This window comes from Saccostrea cucullata, unplaced genomic scaffold (assembly GCF_032062105.1).
Source record: "Saccostrea cucullata isolate Sc308-1 unplaced genomic scaffold, CSIRO_AGI_Scuc_v1 ctg14, whole genome shotgun sequence".
Lineage (NCBI taxonomy): Eukaryota > Metazoa > Mollusca > Bivalvia > Ostreida > Ostreidae > Saccostrea > Saccostrea cuccullata.
The window spans coordinates 238,754-259,321 of NW_026941090.1; the positions used below are offsets into that span (position 1 = coordinate 238,754).

The 20,568-nt window shown below is 35.4% G+C and overlaps 2 protein-coding genes across 2 annotated transcripts; one reads left to right on the top strand and one right to left on the bottom strand.

The window, feature by feature from the left end:
• The first annotated feature begins 12 nt into the window (after positions 1 to 12).
• On the top strand, positions 13 to 12,345 carry LOC134257145 (60S ribosomal export protein NMD3-like). The gene is made up of 15 exons (XM_062739785.1): positions 13 to 144; positions 5,564 to 5,698; positions 6,149 to 6,242; positions 6,373 to 6,453; positions 7,017 to 7,145; positions 8,523 to 8,613; positions 8,743 to 8,821; positions 8,986 to 9,082; positions 9,394 to 9,511; positions 9,679 to 9,821; positions 10,221 to 10,336; positions 11,148 to 11,220; positions 11,382 to 11,491; positions 11,727 to 11,797; positions 11,964 to 12,345. The coding sequence occupies exons 1-15, from the start codon at positions 101 to 103 to the stop codon at positions 12,083 to 12,085; spliced, it is 1,503 nt and encodes a 500-aa protein (XP_062595769.1). The 5' UTR covers positions 13 to 100; the 3' UTR covers positions 12,086 to 12,345.
• Positions 12,346 to 14,353: 2,008 nt separating this feature from the next.
• LOC134257107 (large ribosomal subunit protein eL19-like) lies at positions 14,354 to 20,436 on the bottom strand. Its single transcript, XM_062739749.1, has 5 exons — positions 20,304 to 20,436; positions 19,346 to 19,452; positions 18,997 to 19,240; positions 18,628 to 18,738; positions 14,354 to 14,592 (listed from the first exon to the last, which is right to left on the bottom strand). Exons 1-5 carry the CDS (start codon positions 20,306 to 20,308, stop codon positions 14,463 to 14,465), a joined length of 597 nt encoding a protein of 198 aa, XP_062595733.1. The 5' UTR covers positions 20,309 to 20,436; the 3' UTR covers positions 14,354 to 14,462.
• Positions 20,437 to 20,568: the final 132 nt, after the last annotated feature.

Consider the following 20,568-nt stretch of genomic DNA (forward strand, 5'->3'; position numbering starts at 1 on the left):
ACGGTTTTGGAGTTTAGAATGCATATTGTATTTCCAGTTAAACGTCACTGGCATATTTCACAAGCACGTGTTGACAGTTTTCCATCAAAATAGCTCAGCGATGGACTTCTCCCTGGGAGAAACATCCAAAACAACGAACCTCATGTTAGTATGATTTCAAAAAATGTCATTTAACGTTAATACCTAATGGTTAAAGTTGTTAATATCAATATAGATGAACTTAAAAATTTACACCTTTAGTTCCCCTCTATCATTGGGTAATGTTTGTATGTCCTAATGGTATAGCAGTAGGTTACAAATATTTAATTCTTTTTTCTTCTCATTAAATCTAGCTAGCCCATAGATAAACTATAGCTTCTTCTTGCTTGATACACAGAGGTCTACTCCTGGCATACATGTAACTGTTGTGTTCATTGTGTTATTTATAGATGTATGACATCACAGTGGTCATTTAAACCCCTGTCCCTTTTCTATTTATATCTTGTGTAGTGTCAGGGCCAACTTGGATTTCATTGGTTGGTTAGTTTCCCTCTCTTTTGGTTTTAGCTTAGTTAAATACTTTGGTTTGAGATCTTGGTCTGACCAGCAGACATATTGGTTTTGTTTATATGTTTGTCCATTTTCTATATTGACTTATTTACGACCATGACCAAGACTGGACAGAATATCACTGAGTAAGATTTCACTCATCATATTGTATATTTGGAGTATTGGCTTTATATCACATATAGAGCTGTGATAATACTGATTGAATATACATTTATCCACATCTACAACATGGTGTTTGTGTTAATTTACTTATAAAACGAACCCCATTTCAATGGCATCCCCCTGGAGCCTCCACATTGAAATGGGGTTCGTTTTATAAGTAAATTAACACAAACACCATGTTGTAGATGTGGATAAATGTATATTCAATCAGTATTATCACAGCTCTATATGTGATATAAAGCCAATACTCCAAATATACAATATGATGAGTGAAATCTTACTCAGTGATATTCTGTCCAGTCTTGGTCATGGTCGTAAATAAGTCAATATAGAAAATGGACAAACATATAAACAAAACCAATATGTCTGCTGGTCAGACCAAGATCTCAAACCAAAGTATTTAACTAAGCTAAAACCAAAAGAGAGGGAAACTAACCAACCAATGAAATCCAAGTTGGCCCTGACACTACACAAGATATAAATAGAAAAGGGACAGGGGTTTAAATGACCACTGTGATGTCATACATCTATAAATAACACAATGAACACAGGTTGATGTAAATAATTCCATGTGGATTTATTCAATAAATGAAATGCTGAAAAGAAATAAATATGATAATTCAACTGAATTAATTTAATCGTGAAATACAATAATTAATATAAGATATAAATCACCCTATCACATACTTCCCCTCTTCGTGAAATGACGTCCTCGTCATTTACTATTTCATAAAGAAATAACGACTGTAAAATAAAATAAAATCATAAAAGCATAGAATATCACTAAGAACTATATACACTTACCTAACTGATTTAACTGACTGACTTAACTGACTTTCTGTACTTGTCTAACTAATTCTTACCTGTAATAATGTCTATCAGAGCCTTTTCTACTAGTTCCTTACTGTTGCTGGAATGAAATACATTACTGGAAGCTAAAGTCTGTAAATAATTAGCCCTTTTCTCCCAGTCTGGTTGTTGTTTCGCAATCTGTTGATTTACTACATAATCTCCACTGGTGATCCATGATGTTGTTTTCTTTGTCCTCTGAGATCTTCTAGGTACTGTCTGCTGTTCATGAGCTGAATGTTCCTCAGAATTGGTATCATCCAAATCATCATCATCAGCTTCAGCTTCGGCTTGCTGCTGTGTATCTGCAGACGGTTCTATTTCCTTCAAGTCAGTGTCTTCTGTAATAGTAGCTACTGAAGTACCTGTGTCATCAACTTGTTCAGCAGGTGAAGGCATACCGGCATTACCCTCATCTTCAGCGCTCTCTTCCTCATTGGCCAATATATTTTCTTGTGGATTACTTTCTATCTCAGGAGCAGGTGTACTATCACTGCTATTTGCAGTGAAAGCTGCCTCCTGTATCAGAATTTCCTCATCGCTGCTCTCCGAGTCACTGTTATCCTTATTTGAGGTAGTCAGTTGCTTGGTTCTTCTTGTGACTCTAGGCTTTATCCTTTTCCTAGGTGCTGGCTTAGGCCTTTCTGTTTGTAAATCAACATCTAAGTGTCCGATTGGTAGCAAAAGGTTCCGATGTAAAGTTCTTTTACAGGTGTTGTTGCTTTCTTTTCTCACTATGTACACAGGAACATCCTTGTTTGGTTGACTCTGCACTATATATGGCTCTTCTTCCCATTTATCTGATAATTTGTGAGTGCCTTCAAACGCAACAATCTTGACCAATACTCTGTCTCCTGGTTGTATCACAGCATCTCTCGCCTTAATGTCATAATGCTTCTTCTGTCTTCCCTGGGCGTTCTGGATAGATTTCTGTGCCAAATGGTATGAATGTTCTAATTTAGATTTCAAAGATTTGATGTAGGAATTCAGGTTTTCATGTTGATTTGGTTCATCTGTTTTGAAAATGAGATCTATTGGAAGTCTAGGTTCTCGTCCAAACATAAGAAAGAAAGGTGATTGTCCTGTTGTTTCCTGTTTCATCGAATTATAGGCATGAACTAAAGTTGAAATGTGAGACTTCCAATCCTGTTTTTGGTAGTTTTCAAGTGTTCCTAACATCTTGAGAAGAGTCCTATTGAAGCGTTCTGTTAAGCCATTGCCCATGGGGTGGTAAGGCGTTGTTCTCGACTTGCTAACTCCAAGAATGTTGCAGAGCTCCTGTATGATCTTTGATTCGAAATTTGCACCCTGATCACTGTGTAGTCTCAAAGGTATTCCATAATGGACAATAAAATGATGGTATAATGCCTCAGCTGTTTGGTTGGCAGTTTGGTTCTTTGTAGGTACAGCCTGAGCAAATCGAGTAAAATGATCAGTGATGACTAGGATGTTTTCGTATCCTCCTTTTGATTTCTCTAGTTTAAGATAGTCTACGCACACAAGTTCTAACGGTTGCGATGTTTTGATGTTTATAAGGGGAGCTCTTGTTGTTGGTGTTTTCCTTAAGAGACATCTTCTACAGTTTGAAATAAAATGTTCTGTGTCTGTTGTCATTCCGAGCCAATAGAATCTATCCCTTAATAAGCTGATGGTTTTCTCTCGGCCTGGATGTCCCATGTCAGTATGTAGATGGTATAATACTGTTCCAATGCATGATCTAGGTAAAAGTATCTGGGATTTCTTTCTGTCATTCACCATTGTTTCTCTAATGAGTATCCCGTCTCGTAGTCTAAGTTTGTCAAAATTCTTGTGTAGTAAAGCATGGTATTGCATGTTGTTGTATGGTAGATGGTGTTTTGCTGGCTTGTACTGATCTCGTACGTACGGTATCCAAAATCTTAACACTGGGTCATTGTACTGATGACGACGAACATCAACTTCTGTCTGATCACTCAAGTCTGGTAGGTTGTCAACTGATGATGGAGATATGGACAAGCATTGTACATAGGGGTGATTGGATACAGCTGAGTTGCATATGGTTTTAATGGAATCAGATGTTATGACTTCCTGGTTTGGTATCCTGCTTAGTCCATCTGCATCTGCATTGTGTGATCCGGGTCGATACAATATCTCAAAGTTAAAGTTGGCCAGATCTGCAATCCATCTTTGGCTCGTCGCATCAAGTTTCGCTGATGTTAACACATACGTGAGTGGGTTATTGTCTGTGTAAACCTGGAATGTTCCTCCATATAAGTAGTCTCTGAATTTTTCGCATACCGACCATTTTAGAGCCAGGAACTCCAATTTATGAACAGGGTAGTTCTTCTCTGATTTTGACAAACTCCTGCTAGCATAGGCTATAACCCGTTTGAAGTTGTTCTGCGTCTGATATAATACAGCGCCAATGCTTGATGATGAGGCATCTGTATGAAGTTCAAAGGGTAAGGAGTAATTGGCGAATCCTAGAATTGGATATGTTGTGAGTTTCTCCTTAAGTTTGTTGAAGGCTTGTTCCTGCTCACTACCCCATCTCCACTTGTCTGATTCTTTTGATGTCCTAACACCCTTTCTGGATTTCTTCTTTGTATTTGGTAGGAGGTCATTCAATGGGCGTGCTATTGTTGAAAATCCCTCGATGAATCTCCGATAATACCCAACAAAACCCAGGAACTGGCGAACTTCATCTGAGTTTCTTGGTTGCGGCCAGTTCTGTACCTTGCTGATCTTTTCCGGATCTGGTTCTATCCCCTCCTCACTCACAATGTTTCCTACGTATTTCACTTTGCTCTTAAAGAATTCGCACTTCTTTGGTGATAGTTTAAGATTTACTTCTCTTAGTCGTTGAAAAATCTTTTCCAAACGTTCTAAATGTTCTTCGTATGTCTTGGAGAAGATTATCAAGTCATCCAAGTAGATGAAGCATATATCCAGGTGTAACCCTTCAAAGCATTCCTCCATAAGCCTTTGGTATGTAGCAGGTGCGTTGACTAGACCGAATGGCATGCGATGGTATTCATAAAAGCCTAAAGGTCCAACTGTAAACGCAGTTCTTTCCTTGTGACTTTCATGTAACTCAACCTGATGGTACCCACTTTTCATATCTAAGATGGTAAAGAATCTATTTCCTGCTAACGCATCCAGTATTTCCTCTATCCTTGGTAACGCATAGGAGTCTTTCTTTGTCCTAAGATTTAGCTGGCGATAATCTACACACATGCGTAGTTCATTGTTTTTCTTGCGACAAAGGACAACGTTACTTGACCATGGTGACTTTGACTTCCTGATAATTCCTCCTTCTAATAGTTTCCTCAAGTGATCTTTAACCTCTTCAAACATGGCTGGTGGTATTCGCCTCGGTCTTTGTTTAAAAAGGGACAGGGGTTTAAATGACCACTGTGATGTCATACATCTATAAATAACACAATGAACACAGGTTGATGTAAATAATTCCATGTGGATTTATTCAATAAATGAAATGCTGAAAAGAAATAAATATGATAATTCAACTGAATTAATTTAATCGTGAAATACAATAATTAATATAAGATATAAATCACCCTATCACAATTATTTATGGGAAAAAATCATGTATGTAATGTCAAAACAACACAAGAGAGGATGTCATTCAGTTTCCCTTCATTGCTTCATTGCATCAATCTCTGTTTTAATTAGTTTTATTCCCATATTTTACTGACTCACTACCTCTGGTATGCCAAGTAATGATTCTCCATAGACATAATTATGTTAGAATTATCCACTTGGGGTCCCAGTAATACTTATTTCAGGATAAAAAAAAACAAATCCACCCCACTCTTTAGAACAGATGTTGGGGCCTGAAAGTAACCTCAGCATTTTACATTCTTATAAAAAATTAGAACTCTTGAGGTTAAAATCCTAATGCGAATTTGCTTTCTGTCCCCGAAAACTGGCCTAAAGAGTGTGTTTGGATTGTTTAATTACAATTAGTTTAGTACAGCTTTTATTTCTTTGCATTCTGCTGCAGATTGTGTTGTCAGTGTGGTGTAGAAATCGAGCCCAATGCCTCCAATATGTGCGTATCCTGCATCAGAACACAAGTTGACATCACAGAGGGAATACCAAAACAAGCAGTCATTTATTTCTGCAGAAATTGTAACCGGTAAAAATATAATACCTGAAACAAACAGTGTTTTATTTCTGAAAAAACAGTATTGAGTAACTATATAAGTAAAATATTAAAACTTATTAATTTTCAAAATTATCGTACTATTCAACATTAAATGTTATTTTTATAGAGAGAAAAAATCCCTTTAACAAGAGTACTGTAGATCGTTTAATTTTCGTGACACCTTATTTTCGCAAGATAGTCATTGATTCTTGATTAGTGAGACAAAATTTTTGCAAACTGTGGTTTTTGCTCAATATATTCTTAAGGAATACTATTAAACGCGAGAATTAAATTTTCGCGAGCACACTGTCTCGCGTAATTACGCGAACATAATGTTCTCGCGAATAAAAAGTGATTTACAGTAATTGCCAAACAGGATTATAGTATTAAATTTTAAAATGTTGTTACCTGTCATAAAGGTGGATTCAATTACTATTATAGATATTTACAACCCCCAAGTACCTGGATCCCAGCACAGCTTGAGTCTAGGGAGCTTCTCTCTATTTGTTTAAAGAAGTTGAAAGGATTAAACAAAGTAAGTTTCATTTTAGGAGGGAACAATTCAAACTCATCAAGTGTACTGCTTATGGCTAATGAGCAATTTTGTGTTCAGTTAAATTTCAATTAAATTATTATATTCAAAGTTGATGAATTTGAATTCCTAGGTAAGATTGGTTGATGCAGGATTTGTTTGGACAGAACCACACTCCATGAGAATCAAAGTGAAACTCACTGTACAGAAAGAGGTATTAATAAAATGCTTAAAGTTAATATTTTAATTCATCATACTGTAGAAGTACTTTTTTCTGCATGGTATTAATTTATGCTATGTACGCAGTCTTAAATTTTCTGCTGAAATTTGTACAAGCGTACTTAATATAAATGTAAGGCATATAGTGACAGTCTAAAAAATCTGCGTAATTTTCTACCCGCGGATTAAACAGAAATTCAGATTCAGCAGAATTTTGACCCCGTGGAAAAAAGTACATCTACAGTAATTTTATGTTTAGTGCATTAGGATTCGCATACAGTTGAACTTAGTTATCTCAAATATCACTATCTATATCATGGATATGTTGAAGTAAATTGACTGTCCCAGCCATTTGTAAATATTTTTTTTACAATTTCATCATTTTCTTCAGAACCACTGATGACTGTGCCAGTTTCAACCAAACTTGGCACAGAGTATCCTTAGTGGAAGAGTAATCAGATTTTCACATGAAGGATCATGTTGTGTTTCAAGGAAAAACAACAAGAATTTGTGAAAATTGTATGGGGTCATTTAAAAACAGTGAGTTATCTTTTGAAGGTGATGAATGGTGCTGTTCTACAGCAGGTGTTTGTGGTGGAGTTTACAGTCAACAATAATATGTGTGATGATTGTCACCGCGTGGAGGCTAAGGATTTCTGGAGAGCTGTTGTACAAATCAGACAAAAGGTTACAATTTCAATTAAATTTTTGTCTGCAAAATTTTTTCCCCTTTTTTCTTCTCTTTTCTTTCTTTTTTCTAGGGATGTCAATTTTACTCGGACAGCTTAGTCGAATAGTCGGATGCTTTAGTCGAACGATAGTCGAATATTCGTTTAATTTTAATTATTTTTCGCACCAGTTTCACTTTTTGTTTTTTACAGACTGGTTCACAATATTGAACCTACGCTATCACCATTATATAACGAATTTCTGAATTGTAAACATGTACGTAGAGCAATAAACATTGTACATCAATATTGTATCCAATGTATTTAATTTCAAAATTAATATGTTAGCTGCATGTTTTATCTAAATGCAGGATATCAAACGCCCGTATTTGTCCTGGCTTTCTTTACATAACGATGATAAAGGTATTACATGTACCCCATAATTGAAGCCAATTATTACGTGTCCGTCAAAGATCTTTCACAGGAAAAACAAATAAAGCGTGTCTCTTATAAAAACAAAGAGAGAGCGAGAGCTTGGGATAAATTTAAATAATGAAATGTTGTGCAAACAATCAATGATTGTATGAAATTAATATCAGAAAAAGAAAACACGGTTTAATTACTCTCATATTAACTGACTCCGATTTATATGCATTTACAATTTTGTAATATTATAGCTGTTTACTAGTAATTAATATTCTTTCTTAATAGCTGTATCACGTCAGATCTTAGTTGAATCCACAAAAACTAAACAATTGCCCTCTCCATTTAAAACAGTCAGAGATAGACACTTATTAATAAACATGTTTGATTTTCTTTCCCATTTTGCTTTTTTGTCATTTATGCGGAGAACTTACTATAGGAAAGTTTCACTTGAGGACTGTGTAGATGTTTGACTGATTCGGCATATGATACATCTTGTTTGATGTTACACTGCAGAATACAGTTGTTTCACATATATTTGATAACACTGTTTACCTTTTCTAAGCTATACCAAAACTGTAGATTTTGAAGACATGTTTGCCGAACATACATCGACGTACAAATAATTTTCTTTGAACAGTATACTATACGCTTTATTTTACATATAAGAATATTGATCTGTAAAGAAATGAAATGGGCAAATATAAGTTTATTGCCTTGAATTCAAAATTACTTTGCTGAAACACATTTTTAACGAATAATCGACAAAAGAAATTTCAATATGTTTGAATATATCGATTGAAAGAAATCGGTATGATTGAACGATAGTCGAGTACTCGAATATTCGTTGACATCCCTACTTTTTTCCTTGAAAATAAGAAATGTTGAGAGAATCAGTAGTTGACTGGTAATCTGCAGTTTGTAGGAAAAAAAATAGCATAATTGAATTGAAATGTTTATTCCTCAATTGTAGACAGATCATAAGAAGACATTTTTCTTCTTGGAGCAGCTTATTTTGAAGCACAAAGCTCATGCCAACACAGTGAACATCAAAGCTGTACATGGTGTGTATTTTGTTTCTTCTAATGAGTCCTTGTAAATGAATTATATATACATTTTTATATGTTGTCATATATATGTTGGATGTTGCATAAATTTAATACTATTTGTAAAACCGATATATATATTTTTAGATGGATTGGACTTCTTTTATGCACAAAAACAAGATGCCCGTAAACTGGTTGATTTTCTGGTTAATGTTGTGCCTTGCAGGTAGTACATGTATCCATTTACTTGTCAAAACTTTAGTCTGAATGATGAGAGTTCCATTAATTTAAATTTTGAATTTATCAATATGTCTGGTCGATTTTAGTATTTTACTTACTGATACAATTATTGGAATATTCTGTAACTCTCACATTTTGTTTTAAAACCAGGTATCAGTCAGCACAAGAGTTGGTGTCACATGACATCAGGAACAATACCTTCACCTACAAGCATACATTCTCTGTGGAGATTGTGCCCATTTGTAAGGTGAGTACTGGTACCTTTCTCAATGTTGATGTACATGTGACTGGATATCTTCTGCAATGACTGCTCTTTGTGCCAGAGCTGAATTTACATGATACTGTATATTAGAACGGAGCTAAATTTAAATGGTGTTGTATGATTGAGCATGAAACATTAGATATACTATTGAAGGTCATTTCTTCCCCTAAAAGTTCTACTTTATAATCAACGCTTTTTTATGTGACATCTCATTTAATAAATGACTTGGCATTGTTTTAGATTTTGTCTTGATGTTTTGTATAGAGAACTAATATTGATTTTGTTTCATTACACAGGACAACATAGTGTGCCTCCCCTCTAAGCTGGCCCAGATGTTGGGAAACATCAACCCAATCTGTATATGTACTCGTGTTACCCAGTCTGTGCACCTCATAGACCCAAATACACTGCAAGGTAAACTATCCCCCAAAACACAAAACTAAGTTGTAAAACCATCAATATGTAAATATCTTATGAAATGTGGATATAGAGTAAAATCCTCCTAGGTTAGGAAAACCATAGGGAAATGTCCATGTAAAAATGATGTTGAATATATGTACATTGATGTTTGCTTTTTGTAGTGGCAGATGTGAGTGGTACACAGTTCTGGAGATACCCCTTTGTAAATCTCTGTTCTCCAAAGAGATTTGTGGAGTTTATGGTGATGCAGGTAGACATTATACCAGAGAAGGATCGCCCTCACAGAGTACCCGTGTCCCAAAAGGTAACTTGTACAACACATGTATAAGTCCCATGTCCCAATATGTTAATGATTTATCATATCTAGTCCTCGTGATAACTTAAAAATGTACTGATAGACACTGCTTCTTCAATGAAAATGGAGAATACATCATAATTTTTGTTTACAAACTATAGATATGCTTGTTTGTCTCTATTATAAATTTTGTGTGACAGAGGTAAATCTCTCTGCACATCTGAGACCAATGTCACATAGGGTTGTCATTTGTTGCCTAAACTATCATATTTTAGAACAAAAGATATTCTGTGTCACCAAAAAAGAAGAATACTGATGGGTTAAACAGATAAATCAATTAGGGGTACCATACATGTATTTTGTCAGTACATATAATGATCTATTAACTGTTTTCTTTTGATATTTCAGCATGTTTTGGCTGACCTCTGGGTGTCAAAGGTCACAGATATGGGGTTAAGTGAGCAGCAGTACTTCTGTAGGACACACCTGGGGCATCTGCTGAGTGCCGGGGACACGGTTCTCGGGTAAGCCATGAAGCATGAAACAGTTACTGTAGTTAATACTTAGTAGGGACATATGTAGTGTGTGTGTGGATTATCAGGGGCAATTGCTGAATGCAGGGGTCACAATTCTTTGGTATGTGAGGAAGGGTGCGACACTTATTTGAAACACATTTTTGGTAAGATTTAATGTGGAGCACCTATTGAATACTGTATACAGGGTTATTATCGCCCCGTGCTATTTTCACCTTTTTGCACTTGCAAAAAATTTTGCCCTGTTTTAAATTCGCCCAGTCATAGTTCTGTTCAAGAAATTATGCTGTGTAATTTATATTTGCCCCGTTTTAAATTCGCCCAAAAAAGAAGAGGGCAAAAATTTCCCTGTATACAGTATGTTGAATACTGAGACTCAGTTCCCTGGGTATGTGGTACTAGGTTTTAAGCAGTTGATTTACTTGTGAAAAAGGTACACCTCTCAACTTTTGAGGACAGCTCCTAAGTGCGTAACAGTAATGTAATATAGGGGTCTGAACCCCGGTTACACATGTAACTGAAAGTGGGTATGTTTGCTGGTGAGACAGTACCTGGGTAAATGATATAAGACGTTGACAGAAAAGAAGTGTAACAACTTAATATACAGGAAGCAATGAAAAATGAACAGTAGTTCAACAGATAAAATTAATGATTGAAAATATGACAGTACATGTATCTGGTATCATTACTGATTAAAGATTGGTCTCTGTGATTACTATGTATTCTAGTAAATACATGTAAATGAGTAAATAAATGAAAGTATTAGGTGTCTTTTCAAAAAAATCATTAATTTTCTTTGCAGATTTGACTTCACAAATGCCAACTTAAACAATCCAGACTTGGAGAAAGTTAAAGCTGAAAAGTTACCAGATGTGGTTAGTTATTCAACATTTAAATTCATGTACAATGTACATTGTGTACCGTAGTTTTATTTCTGTACATGAGACCTTTTCATATTTAAGTAGTTGCTGATATTCAGATTAAGAATTCCAGTGACTGTCTTCCATTGTCAAACTTTTTTCCAACCTACTTCTAGGTAATTGTGAAGAAGGTATTTGGAGACAAAACACTGAGAAACAGAAAGAGAAGATGGAAACTGAAACATCTCCATGACGATCTTCACATGGAAACTGCCAGCAATGAAAGGTAAACTTGGGGTTTGGTTAATAAATAGTTTAAAGTCCCACTTAATGAAATTGGCATCATAGAATAAGCGAAGTATTCAAGTTTCTAAGGAACTGAAAAAATATCAGCATATTTCGCAGATATTAGCAGCTTAACCTGCTGACTAAATTTTATTACATTTCACATAGACTTAGTATAAATGTTTTAAAATCCTGTGGAAAAGGTTAGTGCTTCACGAATTGATTTCTCATTTCAGAGACTACACTGATTTTCTGGAGGACTTGGAGGAAGATCAGACTACCAGACAACATGTCAATATTTACAAAGGTGAGAACCAGTTTATTGTATCAAGATATTGTGGATTCTTCTTGCTCTGTATTTAAACAAAATGGATGAGACAATCCACTACCACTCTTTCTGTGGTTACAGAAACAGTTACAAGTATGAATATGTTGGCATTTTAATCAAGACATCTGATTTGTTTATGCTACAGATGAAAATAAGATTGCAGTTGACACAGATGAAACAGATGACGAGGGACTTCCACAGATCAGTCTCCAGGAGATGCTTGATGACCTTCACATCCATGACGACCCCATGGGCGACGAAGATTAGGGGGGGTGGATAAAGGGAACAGGGTCTGAAGAAATACAGTAAATTGTGAAAATGAGGAGTTGGGAGAAGGAATATTTAACAGTCAACAAAAAAAGAAATTTTTAATTTTTCAATGCATTTGCATCCTTTTAGAGGACCTTATATTTACTGTGGCTTGTTGTTATTTTGTTACCCAGTTAAAATGACTAGAAATGCAATGAGTTCTTGACTTGTACATGAACATTATATTAAACAAAATCCTGAATTGAAAAAAATGTTTTTGTCATTAAAATTGCAGATGACATTGTCTAATACGACACTGCTGCCAATGAGGTGGCTGCTAATATTGGCCAAATTTTAAATTTCCCTAAAAGTTCTGATATTGTTGGTTTTACGGTATGTTTTAAAAACCACAGGCTTTTAGATCACTTACAAAAAAATTGATGTTTATACCCAATTTTTTAAAAGTTGGATTATAGTGCTCCAGAGGCCTGTGGTTAAAACTGATATATTTAACTCGATGATGAAAAATTTTTCATAAAGATAAAGGATCTACTGAGTACATGTATTTGGGAAAAATAGAGTAAAAAAGAAATGTTTAATAAACTGTTGTGGCCCCAAGTAGTAAATTATCAGCCTTTAAATTGCTATTGACAAGTTTGCAGACATACAGTGTAAATTTATTAATGTGAAAGTTCAGAATGTCTTTGAAATTGATAGATCTTATGCAGATCATAAGGGAATTTAAACAACTGAAATAAGAGCATCTATGAACGTTTTCAGAATTTATTTTTTTTTTTTTACATTCTTGAAATGGGAGTATATTGCTTTGCACCTATTGGTTGATTGTTATGTCAGTAGACCAAGTGGTGTCCGTTCATTAATTATTCTGGGACCTCACTGCCTGACAGGCGTCAAACTTACTACACCGATTCCTCCTGGAAAGTCCTCTCTTTCTGAGGTCAGGATCAAACTACACTTGCCACGGAAAGATCTTGTCCATTCACTATCTTGAAAGAAGTGAATCAAGTGAACTTTTCTGATCAACTGTTGTCTGTCCATAAATTTTTCACATTTTCATTTTTTTTCTCGAGGACCAATGGGTCAATTTTAACCAAAGTTGGTACAAAATATCCTTGGGTGAAGGGGAGTGTAAATTATTCATCTGAAGGGCTAAGCCCCCTTACATGGGAAGATAATCAAGATAAGGCAAAAATAGTTTTCTCAAGAACTAGGCCAGAAATGCTGAAACTTGAGTTAAGCATTTATTTGGTTAGTGTAGGTTCTGAATTGCTTAAATCCTAGCCCCCAGGGGTAGGATGGGCCACAATAGGGAATCAAAGTTTCATATATTAGTATCTAAATTGTTAAAATCATGGCCCCCTGGGTTTGGGTGAGGCCAGTTAGTGTCTGTATGACAAAGGGGGAAAACTGGCCAAGAACAAAAGGGTAAACATTACTCAGGTGAGTGTTGTGGCCCTTTGGCATCTTGTTCAATATATACATGCATGTTTTGTTCCAATTCATTCTATCTCCAATGTTCCCCTCTTCAAACCAATATACATGTATGGAACCAATTCTGTACTGATAAGTAGCATTAAGTCTTCCAAGACTTCAATGCTATTCTAAAAGGTCTAAAAGGCAAACAGATGGTATGATATTTTGGATTCTAACAGGACAATCATTGATAACTATAAGACCCTGCCTCTAACAACTACATGTATGCTGCCCACATTTCTGTGAAAGCAAGTATTTTTAAAATATTACATCTCCCAATTTCATACAAATAATTTGCTTTGCCTTGATCAGGTCATATAAGTGATGGTTGACAGATTATTTTGGGTTTTTTTGTAAAGATACACATCATTTGGAATGGTTTGGATATTTGCTATCCTTTAAACATGATTGTATCATAAGACTTTGCAAAATCATTTATGTTGCATCTTACGAAATTGTCCACAAGCAAAGTTCACTTATCCTCAATAGTTCAAATTAAGAGAGGACATAAAATTGTGCATTTGATATTCAGTATCTTTTCCCCTTTGGAGAAAAAAGCCTATACCGAGTTATTGACTGACTGAATGGAATGTAATACCAGACATCTTTGCCTTATGAACAATCAAACGAACACAATTCCAATTTCAATATCTCTTTTCCTTTAAAAAAAACCACAATTCATGACTCAAAGATAAACGAAACACTACATATACAGTGTATATATGAGTGAATCTTCCACTGGATACTGATTGACTACAGTACATATTAATTTTCAAAGACCGAGATCTTTTTTGATTTTGTTTCCAACACATTGAATAACAAATTATCACAAACAACCATTTTTTCCCACACAGGTTTATTGTGCTGTCAATAAAATCTATGTGTACACAAAAGTCTGTCTTTAAGAACTAGATGCTGGGGGTTCCTTCTCGGAGAAAGATTTAAGCATCTCCTCTTTCTTTTGCTTGATGCGTTCTTCACGGCGTTTACGTGCCTCACGGACTCTCTGTCTTCTTGATTCGGCTTGGTCACTGAATTAAACAAAATAAATAGATTTTACTAGTTGATCTTCAATAATTTCAATATATAATGAATAAAATTTACTTATACTTTTTAATACAATCAGACATATTTCAGTCAAGATAAAATAAAATTTTATTGATAAGAACATTCTCAATAAATTTCTTCTAAACAAATGAGTGAACTAGGCTATAAATCCTAAACATTGTACTGACATTTTAGCAGCTTTAATTAAATTAACTACATTAGACTGGGACTGTTATGGAGATTCTAAATGTAGTGTATACCAATGAAATTACAATTAAAATATAATGAACCCAGCTTATTGGAAATCCTCAACATCAACCTAAGGTATAACAATGTATCAATAACATATAAAGGGGTAGACAAATAGAATTTTTCAGTACTTGCCCTTGGACAGGTTACCATCGTAAAACTACTTGTCCTACCAAAAAATATGCTTGTCCCACCTTTTTCTTAAATTACACAGAACGGAAGCATTGATATTAAATTATTTCTTGAGTGATACACCTAAACACTATACAAAGACCATTCTAGATCTAAAATCACAAAATTCTTCCCCAGATAAATTTAGAGGAAAATATTTTTAAGGAGTACTCTTTCTCAAAATTTTGCAATAAGATACACCTTGGTTAAATTAATGTTGTATTTATTTAATCAATATTTAAGGTGAAGATTTGGGACAGTGATCAATCTCATAAAACCTACAAAACACGAATCTGTGAACAGAACACTAATGCATGCTGATTAAGAGATCAAAATCATGGCTGTGTGATTGCCAGGGAACAGCAATCAACAACAATTCTAATACCACTAGCATCTGTATTCACAGTATGAATATAATATTTTGACAATAAATGTCTAAATTCCCATATTACGTTTTTGACGACATCGATAACGCCATGTTTTACGACATCTGCATTTTTTAACAACACGTTAATGGGTTAACTCTAGAGAGGTGTTTTTATGAGCATGTTAAAGAATGAATACACAATTACGCATTCATTTACATGCACACATTAAACGTGCATTAATATGGTGAAGCTCTCATTCTAAACAATACTGAATCATGTACATTTAAGGGACATTAACCTGATACAGATAGACAAACAGAGAAGCTGAAACTTTTGTAGAAATTTTTCTTTAAAAATCCACCTATTATAACAAGAGGCCCATGGGCCACATCGCTCACCTGAGAAGCTTTTACCATTCTGTTCTTTGCCAGATTTTACCCTTGTTATACATAATGCATCCCCACCCTACCCCACTGATCATAATTTAGACATTTTGAAATCTACACTACCCCATGATCCTTCCATGGGCACATATGTTTCAGCTTTTTTGGCCCAGTGGTTCCTGAGAAGAAGATTTTCAAAGATTTTTCCTATACATTTCTATGTAAAACTTTGTTCCCTGTGTGGCCCCGCCCTTCCCCCGGGGGTCATGATTCCTACAATTTAGAATTTACACTACCCCAGAATGCTTCCACATAAGCTTCACTTTTTCTGGCCCAGTGGTTCTTGAGAAGAAAATTTTCAAAGATTTTTCCAATATATTTCTATATAAAACTTTGATTCCCCATTGTGGCCCCGCCCTTCCCCCTGGGGTCATTATTTGAACAATTTAGAATCTACACTATACCAGGATGCTTACACATAAGTTTCAGCTTTTCTGGCCCAGTGGTTCTTGAGAAGAAGATTTTCAAAGATTTTTCCTATATATTTCTATGTAAAACTTTGATACCCCATTGTGGCCCCGCCCTTCCCCTGGGGGTCATGATTTAAACAATTTAGAATCTACACTCTCTCTCTCTCTTCCACATAAGTTCTCTCTCTCTCTCTCTGGTTCTTGAGAAGAAGATTTTCAAAGATTTTTCCTATATATTTCTATATAAAACTTTGATTCCCCATTGTGGCCCCACCCATCCCCCGGGGGTCACGATTTGAACAATTTAGAATCTACACTACCCCAAGATGCTTCCACATAATTTTCAGCTTTTCTGGCCCAGTGGTTCTTGAGAAGAAGATTTTCAAAGATTTTTCCTATATATTTCTATGTAAAACTTTGATACCCCATTGTGGCCCCGCCCTTCCCCCGGGGGTCATGATTTGAACAATTTAGAATCTACACTATACCAGAATGCTTCCATATAAGTTTCAGCTTTTCTGGCCCAGTGGTTCTTGAGAAGAAGATTTTCAAAGATTTTTCCTATATATTTCTATGTAAAACTTTGATACCCCATTGTGGCCCCGCCCTTCCCCCGGGGGTCATGATTTGAACAATTTAGAATCTACGCTATACCAGGATGCTTCCACATAAGTTTCAGCTTTTCTGGCCCAGTGGTTCTTGAGAAGAAGATTTTCAAAGATTTTTCCTATATATTTCTATATAAAACTTTGATTCCCCATTGTGGCCCCACCCATCCCCCGGGGGTCACGATTTGAACAATTTAGAATCTACACTACCCCAAGATGCTTCCACATAATTTCAGCTTTTCTGGCCCATTGATTCTTGAGAAGAAGATTTTCAAAGATTTTTCCTACATATTTCTATGTAAAACTTTGATACCCCATTGTGGCCCCGCCCTTCCCCCGGGGGTCATGATTTGAACAATTTAGAATCTACACTATACCAGAATGCTTCCACATAAGTTTCAGCTTTTCTGGCCCAGTGGTTCTTGAGAAGAAGATTTTCAAAGATTTTTCCTATATATTTCTATGTAAAACTTTGATACCCCATTGTGGCCCCGCCCTTCCCCCGGGGGTCATGATTTGAACAATTTAGAATCTACACTACCCCAGGATGCTTTAACATAAGTTTCAGCTTTTCTGGCCCAGTGATTCTTGAGAAGAAGATATTCAAAAATTTTTCCTACATATTTCTATGTAAAACTTTGATACCCCATTGTGGCCCCGCCCTTCCCCCGGGGGTCATGATTTGAACAATTTAGAATCTACACTATACCAGAATGCTTCCACATAAGTTTCAGCTTTTCTGGCCCAGTGACTCTTAAGAAGAAGATTTTGAAAGATTTTTTCTATATATTTCTATATAAAACTTTGATTCCCCATTGTGGCCCCGCCCTTCCCCTGGGGGTCATGATTTGAACAATTTAGAATCTACACTACCCCAGAATGCTTCCACATAAGTTTCAGCTTTTCTGGCCCAGTGATTCTTGAGAAGAAGATTTTCAAAGATTTTTCCTATATATTTCTATATAAAACTTCGATTCCCCATTGTGGCCCCACCCATCCCCCGGGGGTCATTATTTGAACAATTTAGAATCTACATTACATGTATACCAGGATGCTTCCACATAAGTTTCAGCTTTTCTGGTCCAGTGATTCTTGAGAAGAAGATTTTCAAAGATTTTTCCTATATATTTCTATGTAAAACTTTGATTCCCCATTGTGGCCCCGCCCTTCCCCCGGGGGTCATGATTTGAACAATTTAGAATCTTCACTATACCAGGATGCTTCCATATAAGTTTCAGCTTTTCTGGCCCAGTGGTTCTTGAGAAGAAGATTTTCAAAGATTTTTCCTATATATTTCTATATAAAACTTTGATTCCCCATTGTGGCCCCACCCATCCCCGGGGGTCATTATTTGAACAATTTAGAATCTACACTACCCCAGGATACTTCCACATAAGTTTCAGCTTTACTGGCCCAGTGGTTCTTGAGAAGAAGATTTTTTAATGACCCCACCCTATTTTTGTCTTTTCTTGATTATCTCCCCTTGCGAGGGGATATGTCCCTTCATTTTAACAATTTAAATTCCCATTTACCCAAGGATGCTTTGTACCAAGTTTGGTCAAAATTGGCCCAGTGGTTCTTGAGAAGAAGTCGAAATGTGAAAAGTTTACAGACGGACAGACAGACAGACGATACAGACGGACGGACAGACGGACGGACGACGGACAAAATGTGATCAGAAAAGCTCACTTGAGCCTTCGGCTCAGGTGAGCTAAAAATACAGACAATTAAAAGTTCCCTAACACTCGTATTAACAGTATAACAATATACCTGAGCTGTTTAGATCTTGCTTTCTCGGCCTTCCTCTTGTGAATGTGCTCCATCAATACTCTCTTGTTCTTGAAACCATTACCTTTAGATTTCATGTACAGTTCATGATATCTACAAAAGTAAACATGTTATGCTATATCATAGAGGAAACAAACTAGTTCTAATCACATGCTACATACAAGCAGAAAATGGTGTTGAACAACTCAAACTATGATCATTTTCTAATAATTTCTAGTGAATAAATATTATTTCTATTAATTCTAATCCTATTCAGATTTAATCTATTGAAGATCAAAGCATTTTCAAGTTGAATTATTTTTTTATCAACAATACTATTCTTTAAAACAGATTAATTGTATGTAAACTTACAAATGCTTGTCAATTTTCTTAGCTTCTCTGTAACGCTTCAGAAGACGACGGAGCACTCTCATTCTGCGCATCCACAAGATCTTGACAGGCATACGAGCATTAGCTGTACCCTTTCTCTTTCCATGACCCATGTGGCGACCCTTTCTCCTGGCAATGGCGTTCTTACGAACCCTAGCCCGCGAGTGCACAGCAACAGGTTTGCGGATGATCAAACCATCCTTGATTAATTTACGGATATTTTGTCCTGAAAAACCAAAATTGAATAATTATGTTACATAATTCAAATTTTAAAATTGTAAATATCAGGATTTTATTCTGCTTAACTCTTAAAAGCTGAATATCCACTTACTTGAGTTGGCATTAGCAATTTCATTTGTTTCATTGGGGTCAAGCCAAACTTTGTTTTTGCCACACTTTAGGACGGCGGAGGCCAGCCGTTTCTGCAACCTGAGGGTACTGAAAAAATACAACATATCTGTCTCAGTAAGATATTCCAACTAATAATTCTTATTAAATCAATACTTAAATTTACATAAACTGATATTCAGATTAAATCAAATTATTCATTTGTGCAGAGAACATAAATTCTTTTCAAAATCAAAAATGCAAAGAAGACCGGTCCTTCAAACGAGGCCAATATAAATCAAAAGTCTGGCAGAAGATACTGGCACAACAGATTCCTCACTGGGAACAAGTCTAAATTTGCAGTTTTTCACCAGAAACTGGTGATGTCCCATCAATGGTAACTGGTGGAATCATGAGAGACAAATTGATTCTAAAACTTAAAGGGGGCATAATGAAAATGAGTATGAAGCAGTTAAATTAAATCTGTGGTGGTCACTTCAGTTACTAGTAGTCTTCACACAAATCCACACAGGATACAAGTACAAGTTTACTGAAACATAAGTAACATTTCCTATCTGTGTCTCAAATAAATGTAAAGGACCAATACCAATGCCCCCCCCCCCCCCAACTTAGGTACAACACTACTGAAACACTATCTAGTCCTTTGCAATAAAAAGGCTGTACTTAAATATAAGTTAACATTTGTAAATTTTCAATCGTGTTTTCAATTTTTGCAAGCATTGTTTCTACTGTTATAGACAGTGACACTAGACAGTCAATACATGGTAAATATGCACAACTTCCATTTGCTTTCCATAATTACTTAGAATAATCATAAAACAGAACCAACAAAATAATTTATCTGAAATGTATACAAAATATCAACTGAAATCTGTCAAGTTTTTAACAATTTAATTCTTCTAGATAAGAAATTAACAAAAAATTGAGGAGAAAATTTGCACCTCATGGTTGCGATTTCACGTTGTTGAGAAAAAGGAAGTGCGTCGTAATCGATGTGAAAAATATACTTTTTTAAACAAAGCAATGACTATTATTTCTAAGTACAAAACACTTTATAATATATAATTTAAAATATGAAAATGGCTTTTTTGTTATTTTATGCAATTCAACTTTTTAAAATAAATAAAATATTAAGAACTATTTTTCATTCGCATAAAACAGAGATTAGGCGGAAGAGAAGACTAATAAGAAAGAAAGATCAATCAA